General features: G+C 43.2%; 1 protein-coding gene across 2 annotated transcripts in view; it reads right to left on the bottom strand.

The window, feature by feature from the left end:
- The window catches only part of LOC147701469 (cathepsin D-like), a 269,811-nt gene that overhangs the window by 168,460 nt on the left and 82,038 nt on the right, over positions 1–19,313 (bottom strand). For both annotated transcript variants that reach the window (XM_086930144.1, XM_086930145.1), the window contains exon 2: positions 10,918–11,077. In XM_086930144.1, the coding sequence (XP_086786270.1) occupies positions 10,918–11,077 (160 nt within the window). The remainder of the gene's footprint in view (positions 1–10,917; positions 11,078–19,313) is intronic.

Genomic DNA, 19,313 nt, shown 5'->3' with positions numbered 1-19,313 from the left:
CAAACAAATCTAATACAGCACAGAAAAGTATGTTTTTTTAAGTTATTTATTTAATTAACCTGTATCTGTATTGTATTTTATAATGCATTTTGCTTGGGTGCTTTTATGGACATTGTTTACATGCGCCGAATAAAGCTTCATGAAATGAACATGAATACGGAGAAGTACCACCATTCCTACAATCGAAGTAATCTGTAATTGCCAAATGTTACTGCATGAAAATGGGATAATATATGCACATCCCTTGTAATGGCTGCTGGCCACTATTAATGACTGCTGACACTTCAACATCTGCATGTGTTTGCACACCCTGGGGTGCTCACTGAAGCACTGGCTTATTATACATTTACAACCAAGCACACATAAGGTCATACAACGCCCAGGTTTCTCACTTTGGCCACTGGTGTTGGACAGATTCCTGCCACTGCCAGCCACCAAGCAGAGTTCCAAATGGGAAAACCATTGCAGAACTCCATGACTTCCGTCTTTTGAGTATTTAGTTTCAAATGGTTAAGGTGCATCCATTGTATGATGTGGTCGAGACAGCTTTGGAACCTAGCCATCTGCGCATTTTCCATAGACGATATGGAGATTATGATTTGCTTGTCGTCGGCATATAACACAAGCGATAAGCCATAGTCTTTGACTAGTTTGGAGAGTGGAGTCACATATATGTTGAATAGTGTGGGTGAAAGGGACGACCCCTGTGGGACTCCGCAAGGGGGGATAATTGTGTCCGACTTAAGGTTATCCCAGCAGACCTTGTGTTCTCTGCCTGTCAGGAATGAGGTGAGAAGGGCCAACGTGCTGTCTCGAATCCCACTTGCCTTCAGCCGTTGCATAAGAACTGAGTGATTAACTGTGTTGAACGCGGCAGATAGGTCAAGTAGGATCAGATCAGCCCTGCCACCCCTATCAATTTGCAAGCTGACTTCTTCCCCTTCCCCTAGTCTTGGTTCCAAACTGTGTAGGGTGAGAAAGGAAAGGGCAGGTGTGGTGTCAAGTTCCTTTGTGTGTGGTGCAGGCAAGGTCCTTTGAAGTGTAATCAGGGCAGGTCACAACTCCTCCCCAACCATCCTGTCAGGAAGACCCTCCCCCTCCACACCAAGGCCTCTTTTGTCTCTATGTTTGGAAACAATACACAAAACTACCCAGGAGAACCATTCACCGTCATGTGGCCATGTGCACTTACAGAAAGGCACATTTGGTTTGGATCAGAAAAAATGGCAACGTTCTGAAAGTGCCATTTTCAGAGATAAACTTAAAATCTTACTTTAGCACTAAAGAGGTTTTAAATTACAATTCATTTGAGTTTAAACAGCATTTCTCTATCTGGTCCCTAACTAAGGTTATCACATATAAAGTGTAATAAGGGAGCCCAGTGTTAGTCTTTGGGAGAGACAGCCTTACAGGGGTGAAAAACAATTAGGAGTTTTTCGCAGCCAAGACACGTAAAACTTAAACACACATGTCCTACTTTTTAAATACCAGGCCACCTTCTCTCAGAGACTTAAGCACATACCTTAGGGGCAACTTATAAGTAATAAAAAGGAAGGTTTAGGTTTGGCAAAAGGTTTATTTTGCCAGGTCTAAATTGCAGTTTAATACTGCACTACAGGCTGCAGTAGCAGGCCTGAGACCTGCTTTACAAGGCTACTTTAGTGGGTGGCACAACAAGTGCTGCTGCATACTCGTAGCATTGAATTTACAGACTCTGAGAACATGTAGTACCATATACTAGGGACATACAAGTAAATTAAAGTATCAAACAGGTGCAGGCCAATTTCACCATGTTTTCAAGGGAGAGCACTGTACCACTGGTTTGCAGGGAAAAATACAGTGTTCTAAAAGGACAGGTTTAGCAAAACAATGCAGAGAGATGCAAAAATCTGTGGTGGCCCTGCAGGGATGGCCAAGACCAACATGACATATTTACTTTGCCAATGCAGAACATTTATTGAGAAACTAATACCTCCTCAGATGCTTTTCCTTAAAAGAAACTCCAAGTTTAATAAATCCACCAACACAGTGAGCTCAGCTCGGTTCACCATACTCTTCCCTCAGTTCAGTCAATTGTCTTTCACTCCAACATTCTACATAACTATCATGGTAAAGAGAACAAAAATATGAACTCCGGGGGCGTGTCCAGGATGGCACCTGTGTAGGAAATGAATTACGGAGATCCCCTGCACATATCGAGTCATCAGCAGATTGGGAACACCGGGACTATCCTGCCCAGGAGAGCGGGCTGGATGCCCTGGCCTTTCTGCAGACAGCACAGAGCACTTTCATTTGGTAGGTGAGAGGCCACATGACGGGCCTGGCGCCTAGAATGGAGGCTACGACAACGGACCTGGCATTGACTCACTAATCCCACGCTAGGTCCTCCGGTAATCTGCAGGCCATCTGGTCTTTTTCCTATAGGGAGCGACAGTTGCAGACCTAGCATCCACACCGGATGGTCCCCTGGTGTTGAGCGACCGAGGTGATGACACTGAGGTCTGCCTGCGCGACAGAGCACGTAGATACAGTGGTACGGAGTCCTGCTTGAAGAGACTACCAAGAAGAAACCGGCATTCAGTGGTTGCTGTGATTTGTCGCCTGGATTAGTGGTGGGGGAGATAACAAGGCCCTGTCCGTCGCAGTGAGGCCTACAGAGTCAGCACAGGCTGCTCCTGGGGAATTTGTGGTGAAAGAGCCGTACTCTACTGCTGCGCTGGGTACTGGTGCTCTGCTGGATAGGCAGCCCACCTGCCAAGAGGCACTCCTTGGAGGCTAACACAATGGAAGGCTGGGACTACATTCGTCTGCTAGATCTAGAAAACCAGATGGGACAGGGTCACTCACATAACAGTGATGCGTCTTTGTTGCATTGCTCTTGGGGGATGAGGGCCACAAGCCCTGGGGAGGAACATCGCTGCATCTGGCTAGACAAGGTCTGGCGTACATAGTCCTTACCTGCGCGGCCACCCCTCCACCCAGTGGGGTGGCTGTGCTGTGCTGGGAGTCTGGCGGGGCTGATCCAAAAGACTGGGGGCTGCTGGTGCAGACGTATGTCCTCCTGAGGCTGGGCAGGGCCCAACCGACTGTGTCTGAAGAGAGAGACACCTAGAGGATCCCCCCAACCCCCTTGCTGCCCTGACAGGCAGTTTACCTCACGGAGAACATGACGACGCCACGCAACAACTGGGGACGATAGTCTAGTTGAGGTGGGGTACACTCTTTATTACAGCCAAAGTAGACATAGAGAAAACGAGATTGTCTCATATAAGAAGGATTATTTTCGAGGCAGATACTCGCCAATCCTGCATCAGTAATCTAATTCCGATATCAGTGTCACAGAGTCACGCAGCGTCTACTCAATTCAGTAGACGCTACATCTACTTTGGCTGTAATAAAGAGTGTACCCCACCTCAACTAGACTATCGTCCCACGGCCAGTTGAACTTACGTTTCACATGTGTGAAGATTAGACACGACTTCACGTATATTCCTGATAGATTGGTTTCGAATTTTGAGTCAAGATATCAAATGACTCACAGTCAATCAACAAAGATACACCTCAATTTTAATCAAGTGTAACTTTTTACACGTATTTCAGGTGCAGGATCATTCTGAACAGATTACAATACCTCTATACAGATCATAATTGACAGCAGTCCTGAGGATGGTTTCTACAATTGATTCTTAGGAAACCGAAACGTCGACAGTACATCTTATCCCTATCTTGTTTTATTCAATGTGTTGTGGGATAGGTGTTTTTTAGGTTCTGTTGAGTCACGTAGTAATTTACTTATGTGTGTACCCACAGTCCTAAACCTTATTTGTTTATTTATCTGTATATGAAGTCACTTATCTCAATGAATTTTTGATAAAACTATTTTTCTAATACACCTTGTGTCTTTGTTTGTATGTTGTGTTTTGATAAAACGAAGTATCTATATTAAATTTCAAGGTAAATAGTATTGGATTGGTTCATAACAAGGATTATTGATTCATCCTTCCATAACTAATTTGAGTTACTAAATACATAGAAAATAAACTCCCTTGAAGGCACTTTTACCTTTCCATTTTAATTACCCAAGCCCTCAAGGGTATTTTCGGGTTGCTCACTTTTTGTAAATCAATGGGAGATTAGGCTCCTGATTCATGGAGTGTCTGTTCCATACACTACGCGAAAACATAGCGGCCTTGAAGCATGAAGCGGCTAAAGATGTTAAAGAAATCTGCCATGAAATGGGAAAGCTGGGCCAGCGAGTAGGCACATTAGAACAGGGAAACAACGCTAGGGAGGAGGAGTTGGTGGCCTCTCAAAGCCAATACTTAATCTCTGGGACCAGAACACAGACCTCTACTGCTTTCTGGAGGATTTGGAGAACAGGTCTCGAAGATCTAACATTCAGATAAAAGGGGTCCCATTGCAGGCGGATGTGGGCAAATTAGAGGACTATGTGCTTCAACCTTCTGCCATATCGTTCAGGACCTGGCAGACAAAGAGCTTATCTTAGATTGCACACACAGAGCTGGTTGTCCATCAGGGTTTCTAGGAACACACCAGGATATCAATACTTGCTTGCATAGCTATCTTCTAAAGGAAATGATCATGAATGTGGTGCGTGATCAGTACTCTCTCACCTTTGAAGGGACGAAAATCTGGCTCCACCAGGACCTCTCATTTATCACGCTGCAGCGGCGCAGAGCTGGAGGGGCTCTTTGAAAGTAATAGGAAATTTTGAGCATATCGGGTCCAGGATATGACCTGCATGATGCGTGGGGAACTGACCTATTGAGAGAGCTGTGCAAGCCTCAAAGAGTCAAGGAACTCCAGACTCTCCCCAGCCTCCTCACAGTGCAAATTAATTATAAAATTCCCCAGAAGTAAAAAGTGGGTAAAGCAGGTCTGTGCTACTTCAGTACAATGCTCTCCTGAAGCCTTACCACACCCTACAGCAGTATAGCACTCTCCTGAGACCTCATCACAGCCTAGTGCAGTACAGAGATCTCCTGACTCCGCACCACACCCAACTTCAGTGCACCGCTCTACTGAGGCCTCATCACACCCTACTGCAGAACAGAGCTCTCCTGAGTTCTCATCACACCCTACTGCAGTGCAGCAGTCTCCTGAGGACTCATGACACTGTACTGCAATACAATGCTGTCCCGAGGTCTCACCACATCCCACTACACTACAGTGTCAAGTCAAGTCAAATGTTTTTATAGAGCGCACTTATCACTGTGAGGTCTCAAGACGCTTGCAGCAAAAAACAGTCGACGACGTCAGGAGCCTGCTCCTGAAACAGCAGAGGTTATTCGAGAAAAAGCCATGTTTTGAGGCATTTGCAGAAGAGTTTGTGTTCGGTAATGGATAGAAGATGAGGAGGTAATTTATTCCAGAGCAAAGGAGCAAGATAGGAAAAGGAGCGACGGCGGTTACGGGAGTACAAACGCGTGGCTGGACCAAAAATGATTTATTGCTGGACCCTAAAGGTCTTTTTGTGCGTACCAGTTGAGTTTCTTTAAAAGATATTTAGGACCGGTATTATAAAGGATCTTGTGTGTCAGACTGAAAATCTTAAAATGGCTTCTCTGACGAACGGGAAGCCAGTAGAGTTTTTTCAGACAGGGGGCAGAGGCTGCTCTAGGAGGAAGGTCCAGAATCAGTCTGGCCGCAGCGGTCCGAAGGGTCTGCAGCTTGGAAATCAAATCCTCATTGAGTGCTGCAAACAGGGCATTGCCGTAATCAAGACGGCTAATGACCAAGCCCTGCACCAGAGGTTTGCTGGGTACAGTGCAGTGCTCTCTTTTGCAGCCTCACCACACTCTAATGCGGTGCACCACTCTCCTGAAGCCTCACCCAACCCTACTGTAGTATAGAGATCTCCTGACTCCTCATCGCTCCCTACTCTAGTACAGCACTCTACGTGGATGTCACCGCACACTACTGCAGTGCAGCGCTCTCCTGAGACCTCGCCACCTTGGGCAAATGATGCACGTGATATGTACATAATTAAGGATCAACATGAATAAAGAAACACATACATAACGACATCATTAAATGAATAAATATATAAATATTTAAAACGTTACATTGTAAGTAAGCCATTATATAAATATGCTCCTGGCCTTCGGCCTAGACGTTCAGGGACAAGGTAATGCTGAAGGGGCAGTAAATCAGGACAGACAATCACAAGTGCAGAGGCTGCCAGGGCCTCTCCTGTGACAGACAGGTCGTTATGCACAAAGTAATGACCCATGGTTATTGTGGTGTTTTATTATAAGAAACACTTCATAAAATTACTGTTTGTTCCTTAAGGACTGTGCACAGAGCACGCTCCTTTCACCACTGACACCCTTTTACACAAGCTGTACATGTACATAAACCCGATCCTGTCACTGAATGTACACCTTTGTAAAACATGCATGCTGTTTACAAATCTCTTCATCTGAGTTTAATAATAGTATATTGATGGGGAAGACTTAATTTGTCTTCCAGTTTAGGTTTCCCGAAGATCTCAAGGCTCGCAGGTGTTAACGACAGATGTTGCAAGTGACCAGGGTCAGGATGGGGTCTGCCCTTGGGGGCAAATGTGATGCGACCCCCACGGAGGCACTTAACCTCATCAGAGCGTCAAACGTTCATCGCCCAGTGCTGAACGTTCGGAGAACGAATGCTGGCCCGTCGGCCAACGGTCGTGCGCAGCACTGGGGAGGTAGTGCTCGTGACAACCGTTGGCCGACGGCAGCAGTTAAGGGGATAAAGGACCCATCTGATTCTTCCTCAAGCTCGGGTACTGGGACTGCATTCCTCGGCCAGACACAGTTGGTGCACCCTAAACGTTGGTAACCCAAAGCAGACATGTTGGGATGTGTCTCCCAGGTCCTGTGCATGTGCAGATGAGCTTCTTGGAGACATGTCATCCCACGAAGACGGCCTGATTTGGTGGGAACAAAGTGCACCCCGCCCTTGCAGGTCCTGCTGGAGAAAGAAGAAAAAACTGGGAAGGAAGATGGGCTGAACCTATCATCTTCTGAGGGCAGCATCACTCCTCCATCTTAAGATGTGCTTTCTGTAGTATCCTACTTCTGTTTGGTTATGTAGTTTACTCATCCTACCCTGGAGATATTTATATTCCAGCATATTGTTAATGTTATCCAATGTACACTTCCTGCTCAGCCAGTGTGTTTGTGCTGAGCGCTGCTTCGAATGTTGGTGTTTGATGATGCACCGCGGAATGTTAGGAGCAGGTGTGCTGTGGAGTGACAGTTGAGAATGGGCTGAGCAGCAGACTTGCTGCTCCTGGTGGGGCTTCTTGAAAGATCGTATCTACTTGATGGTATCTACAATAAAGACTTCTTGAAATATATGCTTCCTGCGTGGACCTTCATCACTACATTTTATGGCGACGAGGATGGGATTAACCTACGTGAAACAAGCTGATCTCAGGGACCTGGCCTACAAATCAGGACCTGAAGATGAAACATGCTACTCAACAGACAGTCACAGGCTACAAAAAGGAAAAGAGGAGGTATCCACAGTAAAGCAAAAACTGCAAAAAAGGTACAAGCTACGTTAACATACAAGAAAGAATTTCTTCACAGAAAAGAAAAGAAGACATCTACACTAGTAAGTTGAAGCACTACGCCGTTAAGCCCCACCAGTGTCCTCACCATCGGACAGCCCTCTCCCTGGTGTGTTGTGCTCTTCTAGATTACCTTCATTGGACTTTGTTTACATCTGCTGCCTGCTCTGTCATACTCATCAACTCTACAGGCAGACTATTCATCTTCATCATGCTGGTGCACTCCCTGGTACACAATCTACAACCCTGATTTTTACAACTACAATGCAGCATGTACTTGAGTCATTCTGCTGCCTACGCTGTGTGACCTTGTGCTCATTTACACTACTTTTTATGGACTTTCAATCTTTGAACATGTGGTACTGTCATTGTGACCACATATGGTACTTTTAGGGAGTGTGTTTTGTCTACTGTAATGCCGTGGTTCCAAATTATTGGCGCTGACGTTTTACTCAGTCTCATGACTACATAATGCCCTGCGGTTAAAAGGAATAAGGTAGAACGTTTTGTCAGTGTCTCTTTTGTCCTTTGGTCCCAGTGACACGAACTCCTCAACCGCCTGGTCCAATTACACTATCTAATCCCACACTTTCTTCTATTAGGTGGGTTTTCATTTTTGCAATCGGGAGGAGGCAAGCTTCTCTTCTTACGTACTCTGGTGTTTCGACACAGATTTTCGTGGGAAACTCACCCTAAATATTGACTGTCACCATGGGTTTTTGTCGCTCTACAGCAGTCTGGATTATGCTTACTATAGTATATGTGATTTGTTTACATTCTTTTTAAAACTGTGATACATGGCTGTTGATGCTCACATCCTGCATCAGTTTGTTGTATGGTGGGTCTTATGTTCTTTGGCTCTGGGTACACACCTATGTGGGATTTATATGTGATTCTCACATGTTTACACCTTACACTTTTTACTTCCCTACATAGGAAGGACTAAGGGTTGGTTTTGCCTTATGCTCACACTCGATTTACACCCTTCTTTTAGGGATGGCAATGGGTTCTAGCCCCCTTATCTCATACACACATTTTCTAAATTGCTTTGTGTTCATTACACTTTATGTTTCCCTACACAGGGATGGGAATGGGTACTAGCCCCATTTTCCTACATACAATTGCCTACATGGGCTACTCATATGTACTCTTACACAGGGAACCATTTCATGGGTTACAGTCCCATCTACGCTCACATCACTACCCTCCCACAGGGTGCGTCTTATGGGTCTTTGTCCCATTTTTATTCTACTTGTGACCTCTACAAGGGGGTTGTCCTTTCACGGGCTTTCACACTATGGGTTACAGTCCTATTTACAGTGCTCTTCACCCTCTTGCCTAAGAGTAGAGGACGGCCATGGGTTTCTTTCCCCTTGGCTGTAATTTTCTTACAATGTTTGTTTACAATGTATTACATTATCTTTTTGCAATGTTATTCTCTCATTCATTTTGTAATTTTTAAGAATGTGGGGGAGATTGTATTATACTTCTGTATGTTTACTCTTCTCCTCTGTTTTCTTATTTGTTCAGTTTCCTTGTGATGTCTTCCGTATTTTCATCCTTGGTCTCTGGACTTACATTGCCTGTTGTCTTGCCTTGTTTCCAGCCTTTTCTCCTCTTGTTGTTCATTCTTTTTCTTCCATGTTCAGGAGCAGATCCGCTTTCCCTCCTCTCTGTGTCTGTGTGTAGGCTGGTGTCCGGTTTGCATTGTGCCTTGTTCTTCCTTCACTTCCTGCCTGCCTGGACAGTGGGTGCGTTTGGGGGGTAGTCTTTGGTGCGTCTGTGTCCTTCTGACCCTTGTTGTTTCCATCTTCTGGTTTCTTGTTTTCTCCTCTCACCTTTTCCATGTCAGTGAGTCTGGGTTATCTTCATCGGTTTTCGTTTAACCCTTTGCTTCCTCCTCGTCTTCTTCCACCTGTCTCTTCGTGCTGCTTTGCTTACTCCTTTCTTTGACGTTGTTTCTGTTTCTCTGCTGTTCTTCCTTGTTATCTCTTCCTTGGTTTTCTATCGCTATTTGTTATTCACACATTGGATTTCTGCTTCTGTTAGAACGAAAGGGGATATGTAGTATCCTACTTCTGTTTGGTTATGTAGTTTACTCCTCCTACCCTGAAGATATTTCTATTCCAGCATATTGTTAATGTTATCCAATGTACACTTCCTGCTCAGCCAGTGTGTTTGTGCTGAGCGCTGCTTCGAATGTTGGTGTTTGATGATGCACCGCGGAATGTTAGGAGCAGGTGTGCTGTGGAGTGACAGTTGAGAATGGGCTGAGCAGCAGACTGGCTGCTCCTGGTGGGGCTTCTTGAAAGACCTTATCTACTTGATGTTATCTACAATAAAGACTTCTTGAAATACATCCTTACTACGTGGACCTTCATCACTACACTTTCCTACAAAACATGTGTCCGATCAACATGGGGGAATCCCAATGAGAGGTGCGCCCAAGGTGATTATGAGCTTTTCACCAATGCGTTCAGATTTTTGCGATCATTACTCCGGTATTCTGCTCTAAAATGAATGACTGCAAAGATTCTTAAAAACAAAAGGTATGTGGAGGGTCAGGGGGAAAGTTTCAAGACCTGTCTGCTCGCTCCCCTATATCAAGATACATAACACACAAAAGAGCAGATCAAGTCAGGGAAAAGTGTGTGCCTACAACAGTACCAGTGCGGTACCGGTGATGGGTGTGTGAAACATGGGCTGTAAAATGTTTCAGGCATTTAATGTCGGAAGGCTGAAATAATTCCCATCAGACCACCCATTTGGTGGAGTTAGCGTCATGTGGGAACCATATATCATGCCATCCTGAATCCGCCTCTATAATGCCAGTGCGAGAATGGATGTCAAAAGTACTGAGCATAATTTACATCTCCAAGTGAAGTTAATGAAAAAAGTGCAGTGCTCAAATAGTGATGTTAAAATTGGCTACCCGGACTTCAGGAAGCGTTTAAACAGAAGTCCTAGTGTCAAGGGTTAAAAAACACGCCGGGTAGTAAGACTACCCACTAGCGCTGTGCAGTATGGTCATGGTCGACATGTTTCAGCCATTCGGGCATGTAGCCCGGCTTTCTTCAGGACATCCATCCATTTTACAGCCCATGTTTCACACACCCATCACCGGTAGGCACACACTTTTCCCTGACTTGATCTGCTCTTCACCGGTAGGCACACACTTTTCCCTGACTTGATCTGCTCTTTTGTGTGTTATGTGACTGCAAAGATTGCCACACGTTAATTAAACTATAAAGTATCCCCTATTAACAGATGACACCTGACTTAACATTTCTCAGCCATTCTTAACCCCGCCTGCAGATACTTTGAGGCGCTGCACTTACATCCATATAGTTGGTCAGTTTCTCTGGATACCCAGTTGTTCCAGAGTTCAATCCCACATTCTGCTCCTCTTTCTGTCCGCCTCCGAAATTTCTCTCCTTGAGGGGGATGCCGCCATCACTGAGGGTCCGACGGATGGAGCGGAACTTCTTCAAGGGGATCCTGGAAAACAGGGATTTTGATTATTCTTTTTGCCTTTGTTCATTTGAGGTCATTGTGTTGTTCCACAGCTGTGAGGATCACAGTCAAGATGACTGCAGACTAGACACATCACACCCAGCAACAAATTCCACGTCAGATTACCAAGAAAAGAACACTTTACACCTATAATTGTGAGCACATTGAATAGATGTGCGAATGGAAGCAGTCCTGGGCTTCCCAAAAGGAGGAGAGCAGCAAACCAGGCATGGCCTGTGTGTGGTATGCAGCCGCAAGGCCACTGGATGCTGAGGCAGAGCCGAAACGATGGTCATTAACATGTCATACTGGAGACTTGTTCTTTGAGTTCACAACACCAAACTCAAATAGCAGTGTTTTGCCAGATATTAATTTGTTGGGCGCCTGTTCACAGCTGTTACTAAAATCCATCCTTCTCTGAATTCCAAACCTAAAACTCCAACCTCTGAGCTTCTCCACTGTTCTTCAAGAATAACATGTCATGAGTGATGTAATATGTGAAGTATTTAGCAGTGCATGTTTTTTTTAACTTTTTTTCTCAGGACATGGGATAGAGTACCCAAGTCCTTAAATGGCAGCTGCCACATCTTTGTTGATGTGGTGGCAGGCAATCAGATCTTATCTTTGGTTCTGTTGGCTCCGCTGATCCTCCACAGTGTGAAATATACATACATTTTGAACATTAATTTCTCAAAAAATACTGAACGGATTTACACTAAATCTCAAAAAGCAGACTTTCTGGATCAAGATGTAGCTTTCTGCCAAATTTGGTGTATTTATGTTCAGCTGTTTTTTCAGTATCGCAATTCAGTTTTCTATGGAAAATTATATGGGGAAAAACATTTTGGGGCTCCCAACTTGAAAGATAAGGTCAAAACATTCCAGGAAGGAGATGAGGTGGATTAGACCTTTTTTTGGAAAGTTTTGTGCCAATTTGGCAAATAGTGCCACAGTTATTAACAAACCAAAAAACCCATTTCCTAAGGCAACATGGTCCTAACTATAACTACGCACTTGGTGGAATATTGTCTTGTCATGAGAATGCTTACAGTTCTGTCAGTCTCAAACCACAACGTTTGCTTCCTCAACACAACAATTTTCAGAATACCTATATGTAGTCCAAATGTCCTCAGAAAATTTCAGAAGAAGCAACTGCTCATTGTAAATTTGATATCCTGAATCCAGTTAGCAAGGTCCTGTTTGAAACAACATTGCATCACGAATCCCTAGCAAGGATGCCATAAAATACTAGAGAAGTTATACCAAATCATCCAAGATGGCTGCTGATGTGTCCCCACAATGTGAGAGTTCAGGAACTGCTGGGAAATGTAGTTTATTATCAGGAAGCCATTTCATAGTGCATTCTCTAGATGCACAAAACTTCACTCCAACCTCACACCAGACAGCACCAACTTTCAAATTCTCTAAAATAGTGTCTGACACTCCTCTGTAACAGACTAAGGGGACGATTCCATTGTTGGACGGTTGTGCTCCGACACACGGTTGGAGCCCTTCTGCCCGCATCGGAACGTGGCATTCGGATTCCTTTCCGACCAAGCCATTCTGATAGGCTCAGTTTGAAAGCAATCCGACTCGGATCTCCGGATGGCTTACGACAGGCTCAGAGAGCCCGTCCGCCATCCCGGAACCCTTCAGAACTCCCCTGGCCTTCTCTTTCCGACCGAGAGAGTACGATGGCAGTTTCCCACTGCCTTTTCGTGCCGGTCTTTCTGGCATGAAAAGGGAGTCTGAAACTGTCTTGGGGGGCCCCCGGTTGGGCCCCCATGGGTCCGAGCCCGCCAAATGGCCCCTGGACCCGGTAGCAGGCACCTTGGGGTGCCTGCCACTGGGTGCAGGGGTGAACTGCACCCCTGCATTTCACATTGCAAGCATGCATTTCGTTCAGAATGCATGCTCCCATTGTGAAGTATACGAGTGCGACCGAAAAGGGTTCAGTTGCATCGTACTTGTAGGTCCGTAACAACAACAGTAGGTCGGTCGGTTATGGTTCCTGACTGATGTCGGACGGACTCAGGTGCGTCAGACATCGGAATCGGCCCCTAAGTGTAAGAGGGTTTGGAGTGTTGCTCACCCAAGTCTGCTGAGTCAGAAGCAGTAAGCCATAGCTCCTGACATTGACTCTCGCAAAATAATCAAAGATGTTTTGGGTCCATACAAAAATGCAGGTTTCATTCCTCTAATTCTACTATAAAAGAGTAGGTCAGAAACCTGACAATCTGTGATTTGGACCTCAACTTGGTCCCTAAAATCAACACAGTTGTGAAGAGATCGAAAGGAGTTATTTATAGTTCGGAGGATGTGTAACATCTGCCACAAATTTGTGGATGTCCGTTGCTCTATGTAGAGTTTAGATTCAGTCAGGAGGAATGTGTCTGCACTTAGACTTGAATCTGTTAAGCCAGAGGTTATGGTACTCCCATTAGCTTCTAGTAGAGTTTAGCATCGATTTAAAACTCTTTTATTGTCCATAAAACGTTCTGAAGCAAATATACCAGCTATTCTCATTCCTATACCAAGAAGCCAGAACGTGGGTTGGCCATTTCTCACCTGGACGATCTTTGGGGCAACAGGACTCAAGACCTTGGAACACCCTTAGCTTGGAGCTCAAGTTTCAATCTCACAATCTTCAATTCAGGAAAGTTCCATTCAGATCAGCTTTTTATTAAGCATTCGTTATAGCAAGGGGAGCAGCTGTAGGATCCCATGTCCAAGACCACTCAACACACAAGGCAGAACTTTAACTCCTTCAACTAATAAGCTCTCACTTAGCTCTCACTTAGCTGTTCTTCTTTCCTAGCACTCTGTACTGCCCTGGTCAACGTGTGTTACAGTATAAAGTTTCATGTCATATATATGTTGATCATACAGAAAGGGTTGAGGTTGGTTATTTTGGGCTTAAAGTCTAAATGGCCAAATGGCCATCAAATTGCACACAGGCACTTTCTTATGAACTGAAATGAAAAGAATATTTATAAAGCGCGGTAGCTACCCTGAGGCGTCCTAGCACTGCGGACAAACGCGGGCAAGGAGGTTGCTGGGGTCTATAAGTGTTTATTGAGAAGGAAAGTTTTTAGGAGTTTGCGGAAAGGCAGTAGGTTGGGTTCTGCCCGCAGGTGGAGAGGAAGAGAATTCCACTGTTTTGCTGGGTTGCAAGCAAAGGAGCACTGCACCTTGCTTTCTTAATTTTAGGGACAAAGGCGAGGAAAGAAGTGGCCGACCGGAGCTGTCTATTAGGTTGGTAGGGAGTGATCAGGGATTGGATGATGGCAGGGTCAGTTTTCCAGAAAGCCCTGTGGGCCATGCACAGGGCCTTGAATTGAATTCTTTGCCTGACCGGCAGCCAATGCAGGCTTTTTAATCCTGGATTAGTTGATTGCCAGCGGGAGATTTGAAGGATGTGCATGCTGCACAGTTTTGGACAATCTGGAGTTTGCGGGTAGTGGATTGGGGGGCCCAAAGATAGAAGCCCAGGTTAGATGCTATGCACATCTAACCTGGGCTTCTATTGGAATTCTATAACGCATATTAGCAAGCCCATTATCGCTGTTTTAGTGGCAGTCTCCTGCTGCTAAAACGGCGATAATTTTAACGAGGTTCTTGCTAATATGCCCTAATATTCTTTTTCCCTCTCCACCTGCAATTCAGTGTATCTGTGTCTGTCAATGGCTTTTTCAGCTTCATATGGGGGAAACCAGGACCTGCAACTCAACATTAACAAATCACTCAAAACAACTCTAAAATTGCCACTCTCAACCCCTTCCCTATTCTGGAGGAAATAGGGACTCTGGGGGTGTAAGTCAAGGCTCTCCCTCTAGTCTGTCAGACTCTCACACCATGTCTGCGTACAAGCTACCTTCTAAGTTATCTACATCTTCGAATGCCTCAGCATATAAGACAGCTAAAAAAGACCCTCTCTCCCCCATAAAAGCCAAATCTATGGTCTCAATGGAACTCATTCTCGAAGAAATCAGTGCTCTCAAACCTAACATGGAAAACACTAACAGGAAGTTCAGACCCATGATGACAAATGGTCTTCTGTTATAGATAGAGTAACTCAAGTGGACCGTAGGGTTGATTGTTCGAAAACACCACACTAACTGTTCAGGCATTACAATCTGAAATGTTGCCTCTCAGAAAACATGCTAAGGACATGGACAATAGGAACAGGAAAAATTATTTGCGCATTTATGGTCTGCCCGGGGTAATAGAAGCTTTTGATCCTACGTCTTTTTTTCCAAACCTTTCTCTCCAAAGTCTTGGATCTTCCTACTTCCCCTCTTTTGGACATACAAAGTGCACAAGGACTTGTTCATTCTGCTTAGTCTGCCTCAACTTCACCGAAACCTAGGGGTGTCATCCTTTACTTTTTAGAGTATCTGGATATCCTTAAGGCCATCAGGGCAGCTGAAGCCAAAGGTCGTATTTCATAGTCTGGATCCAACCTATTTATTATGCAGGATTTTGTTGAGGCCACAGCAGGCAGAATGAAATTATTTCTTGATATGCTACCAACTCTGAGCTCGCTCAAAGCCAGATTAGGGTTATTCCATTCATGTTTATTCAAAGTAACTTAAAATAACAAGAGCACTACTTATCAGGACCCCTCCCTTATGCAGAAATGTATTGCTAACTGTAAAGAACAGTTGATGGACACCTCTATATTTACTGTAACTTGATTTAGGGTGTTTACATTTTTTTGATAGCCTTTTATTCATGCATGTTCTTTTTGCTTGGATATATTATATTTCATGTTCTTTACATCATTTGTTATAATTGTTTTCATCATGTTTGAATTTTTTACTTTGAGGAATGTTCCATGTTTCGTCGAGATTCCGCAGATATCGTTTTATGTGGTTTGGTCTCCCCTCCTTTATTGGCTGATCAGAGTTTGGTTGTGTCATCCCACTTTTTGGTCCCACACCCTCAAGTTTTTGTATGCGTATATGTATGTTGGTTTTGTTATTTTTTCCAGTTTGTAGCTTACCTGCTTTCTCTTCTCTTATCCTCCTCCTATTTCATCCTTTTCTTTTCCTACTTATTTTTCTTTCTTTTCTCATAACCATTCCTAAATGTTCTTCTTTTTTCATTTTCTGCTGTTATCTCATTGCCTGTTTTTTTAATTAAGTAGCTATTTCTTTGTTATTATACTTTTTTTGTTATCCTTACATATGCAAGATTATATTGTTGTTTTTATTTTTTAAATGGTCTTAAGAGTTATTTCCTGGTATGTTAAAGGTTTAGACTAGCCAATAAAATGTCAGAGAGTTTTAACTCATATTCGCAAGCGAAAGGGTGATATTACTTTATTGCACGAAATTCATGTTCTTCACAAAGACATTTATAAATTAAAAAAACAGTGGGTGGGTCACATTTTTTCTTCCCCAGGTACAGGGAAGCGTAATTGAGTGGCCATCTTTTGCCATAAATCCTTGAACATTCAAGTTCTTTCCCAAGAATCCGACTCTAAGGAAAGATGGGTTTCTCCATCCATGACTATTTAAAAAAATTCCTACAAATATTTTAACATATATGCACCCACTAATTCGATAAATCTTTCTGTCCGGAGATACTATTGAAATGAATGTCTTTTCAGGATACTTACGTAATTTTTGGTGGTGATTATAATATGTTTTTTGATCCATTTATTGACCGGCACTCCAAATCTAAGTTTATTCCCTCACACAAGCATTCACAATACACTTCCACTATAAATCAGAGATCCCTCATTGATGCTTGGAGACTTTGTAACCCTACCTTCCAGGAACACACCTTTTTCGCCCCTGCACATTTCTCCCAACCTGATTATTTGTTTGTTTCCAAGTTTCTTGCACAACACATTACACATTCAGAAACTGGCTCCATAATAATCTGACCATGACCGGTTACTATAGATTTAGCTCTTCTTCCACCTAACCCTGTTACCAAACGTTGGGGATTTAATAACTCCCTTCTTCTAATCTAGAGCCTCAATTTACACAAAATTTTGAACACTTTGCTATCTCCTTTTTTTCTTGAGAAGGAAAACCTAGATATTTCCCCTCAGACCTTCTGGGAAGCTTTTAAAGCTGCTTCTAGAGATTTCATCATTTCATTTGGAGCTCACAAAAGGAGGTTCTCGTCCAACAAATTAAATCTACTTATGAATCGTATTAAACAATTATCACCTTTCTAAATTGACATCTTGTCTGGAAGAGTTAATCAAATCTTTATTTGCTTTTAATAACATTTCCTCAGAGAATGCCAACTCATATCTCCTTAAATCTAGAGCTAAATATTATGGAGGACAAAACAAAGCTGCAAAATGTCTTGCTAATTACTTTAAACTGAAAAAAGATCGTACCAAAGCAGACTATTCACCTCCACTAACCATGCTGTTCACAAAAATGAAAATATCCTTCCTGAATTTATGAGTTTTTTCCAGTCATTCTACACTCTGGAATCCCATGCTAATCAGGACGATATATATTTTTTACATATTTTTATTAATTTTATACAGTTTGGCGTGATAATAAAGCGTTGCAGCCATTGGTGCAGTGATACAATATTTCTGACTTCACGACAATCAGTTCCAACAGTATCCTGATTTGTGAAAAACAAATACGTACACATGGTAACCCTTTATGGGTATTTACATTTCAGGATTGTTATGTTGTGTAATTTACCTTTAACAGTGCTCATTCCACATTCTTTGGAATGTACTGTACCGTGTTCCACTGGTTTTCATTATTGACGCTGACTGACTACCTGTCAGTTGTGTACCTGCTTACTTAAGGATTAAACTACACTTTTAACCTACATTGATGTGTCCATCATCAATTCAACAAGTGGCGACGATCGGGATGTTCTACATATTTTTTTTTTCTTTAAAAAAAGAATTATTTTAATCCTTGTCATCTACAAGCAGAGACGACGCTACGGAGTATCTCCAGACGCTTTTGAACACTTCTCTAAGGACTTCGAGCTATTTGGCGGTGAGCACCTTTCATGTGCGTGTGGATCGCTAAATATTTATTTTTAAGCTAAAAATTACTATTTCCAGAGCTAATGCGCTTTGAAATACGGAGCTCTTACCGTTGCATTTCGAATAATGCTATTTGGAGCCTTCGCGCGTGACTGCCTCTGATGCTCGCAAGTTCTCTGCCATCTCCAGCGTCTTCACTCCTACGTCAGACGTTCATTGTGAACGTGTGCGTCATACGCGGCGGCCATTTTGGATTGGTCTAGCCTACCAGCAGTCGGACAATCATTTAACTGACGCGAATGAAGTCAGTTGTTTCTGTCACACAAGGAATTACCTTTTAAAACGTTTTTAAGGTATTTACAACAATTTCGTTTATTATTCAACTAATTCTACATTTTGGCTTTTAACTTTCTTTTGTTTTTACGAACTGTTACATTTCCTGCTTTCCAAACTCATTGGTGGTGAAGAAAGGACAGTGAAGGAAATACCATTCATATTTTTCTTGTTCTCAAGTAAAGTTTTGTTTCACTGAACAATTCCACCTGAATTCATCATATTTTATTTTACTTCTCCTTCGTGGAAATGAGTCAACAAACTTTCTCTTTGAGTAATCCTCAAGACTTTTGGTCTAAAGGTTCTTCACCAGATTTAAAATGGTTGGAATGGAAAGACTATTTTCTGAATTACATGGAGACTGTGGACTCTGATGGCAAAATGTCTGCAGAACAAAAGAAACGCATCCTATTGCACTCCTTAGGTCCACAAGGTCTTAAGTGTTATAATCAAATGAACAAACCTGTTCTTGGGGATGGGGACAGTAATGTTTTTATTGTTGCTCTATCAAATTTAGATAAGTATTTTGCCCCCAAGGTTTGTATTGGTATTACGCGATATAAATTTTTTCAGAGGAAGCAATCCAAGAATGAAAGTGTTGATGACTATGTGGGTGAGTTAAAAAAGATGGGGAATGATTGTGCGTTTGGTGCTTTACTAGATGATTTAATTCGCGATCAGGTGGTAATGCACGCAAACAATCCTGCTATTCAGGAACGTTTATGGATGAATGGCGACGCCTGTCTAGATGACATCTTAGCCTTAGTTCGTAAAGCTGAAACTTCTAGCAGGTGTGCTAGTGCTTTGAAATCAGATAGCACTACAAAAGATATAGTTGCTAAAGTTAGCTCCAATTATAAAAAAGTCAACAATTTCAAACAAAAGAATGAAACTTGGGCAAAACCC

This window comes from Lissotriton vulgaris, chromosome 7, assembly GCF_964263255.1.
Source record: "Lissotriton vulgaris chromosome 7, aLisVul1.2, whole genome shotgun sequence".
In the NCBI taxonomy this organism is placed as follows: Eukaryota; Metazoa; Chordata; class Amphibia; order Caudata; family Salamandridae; genus Lissotriton; species Lissotriton vulgaris.
Note: the sequence above shows the minus strand (reverse complement) of the source record. Positions and strands in the feature narration are given on the sequence as shown.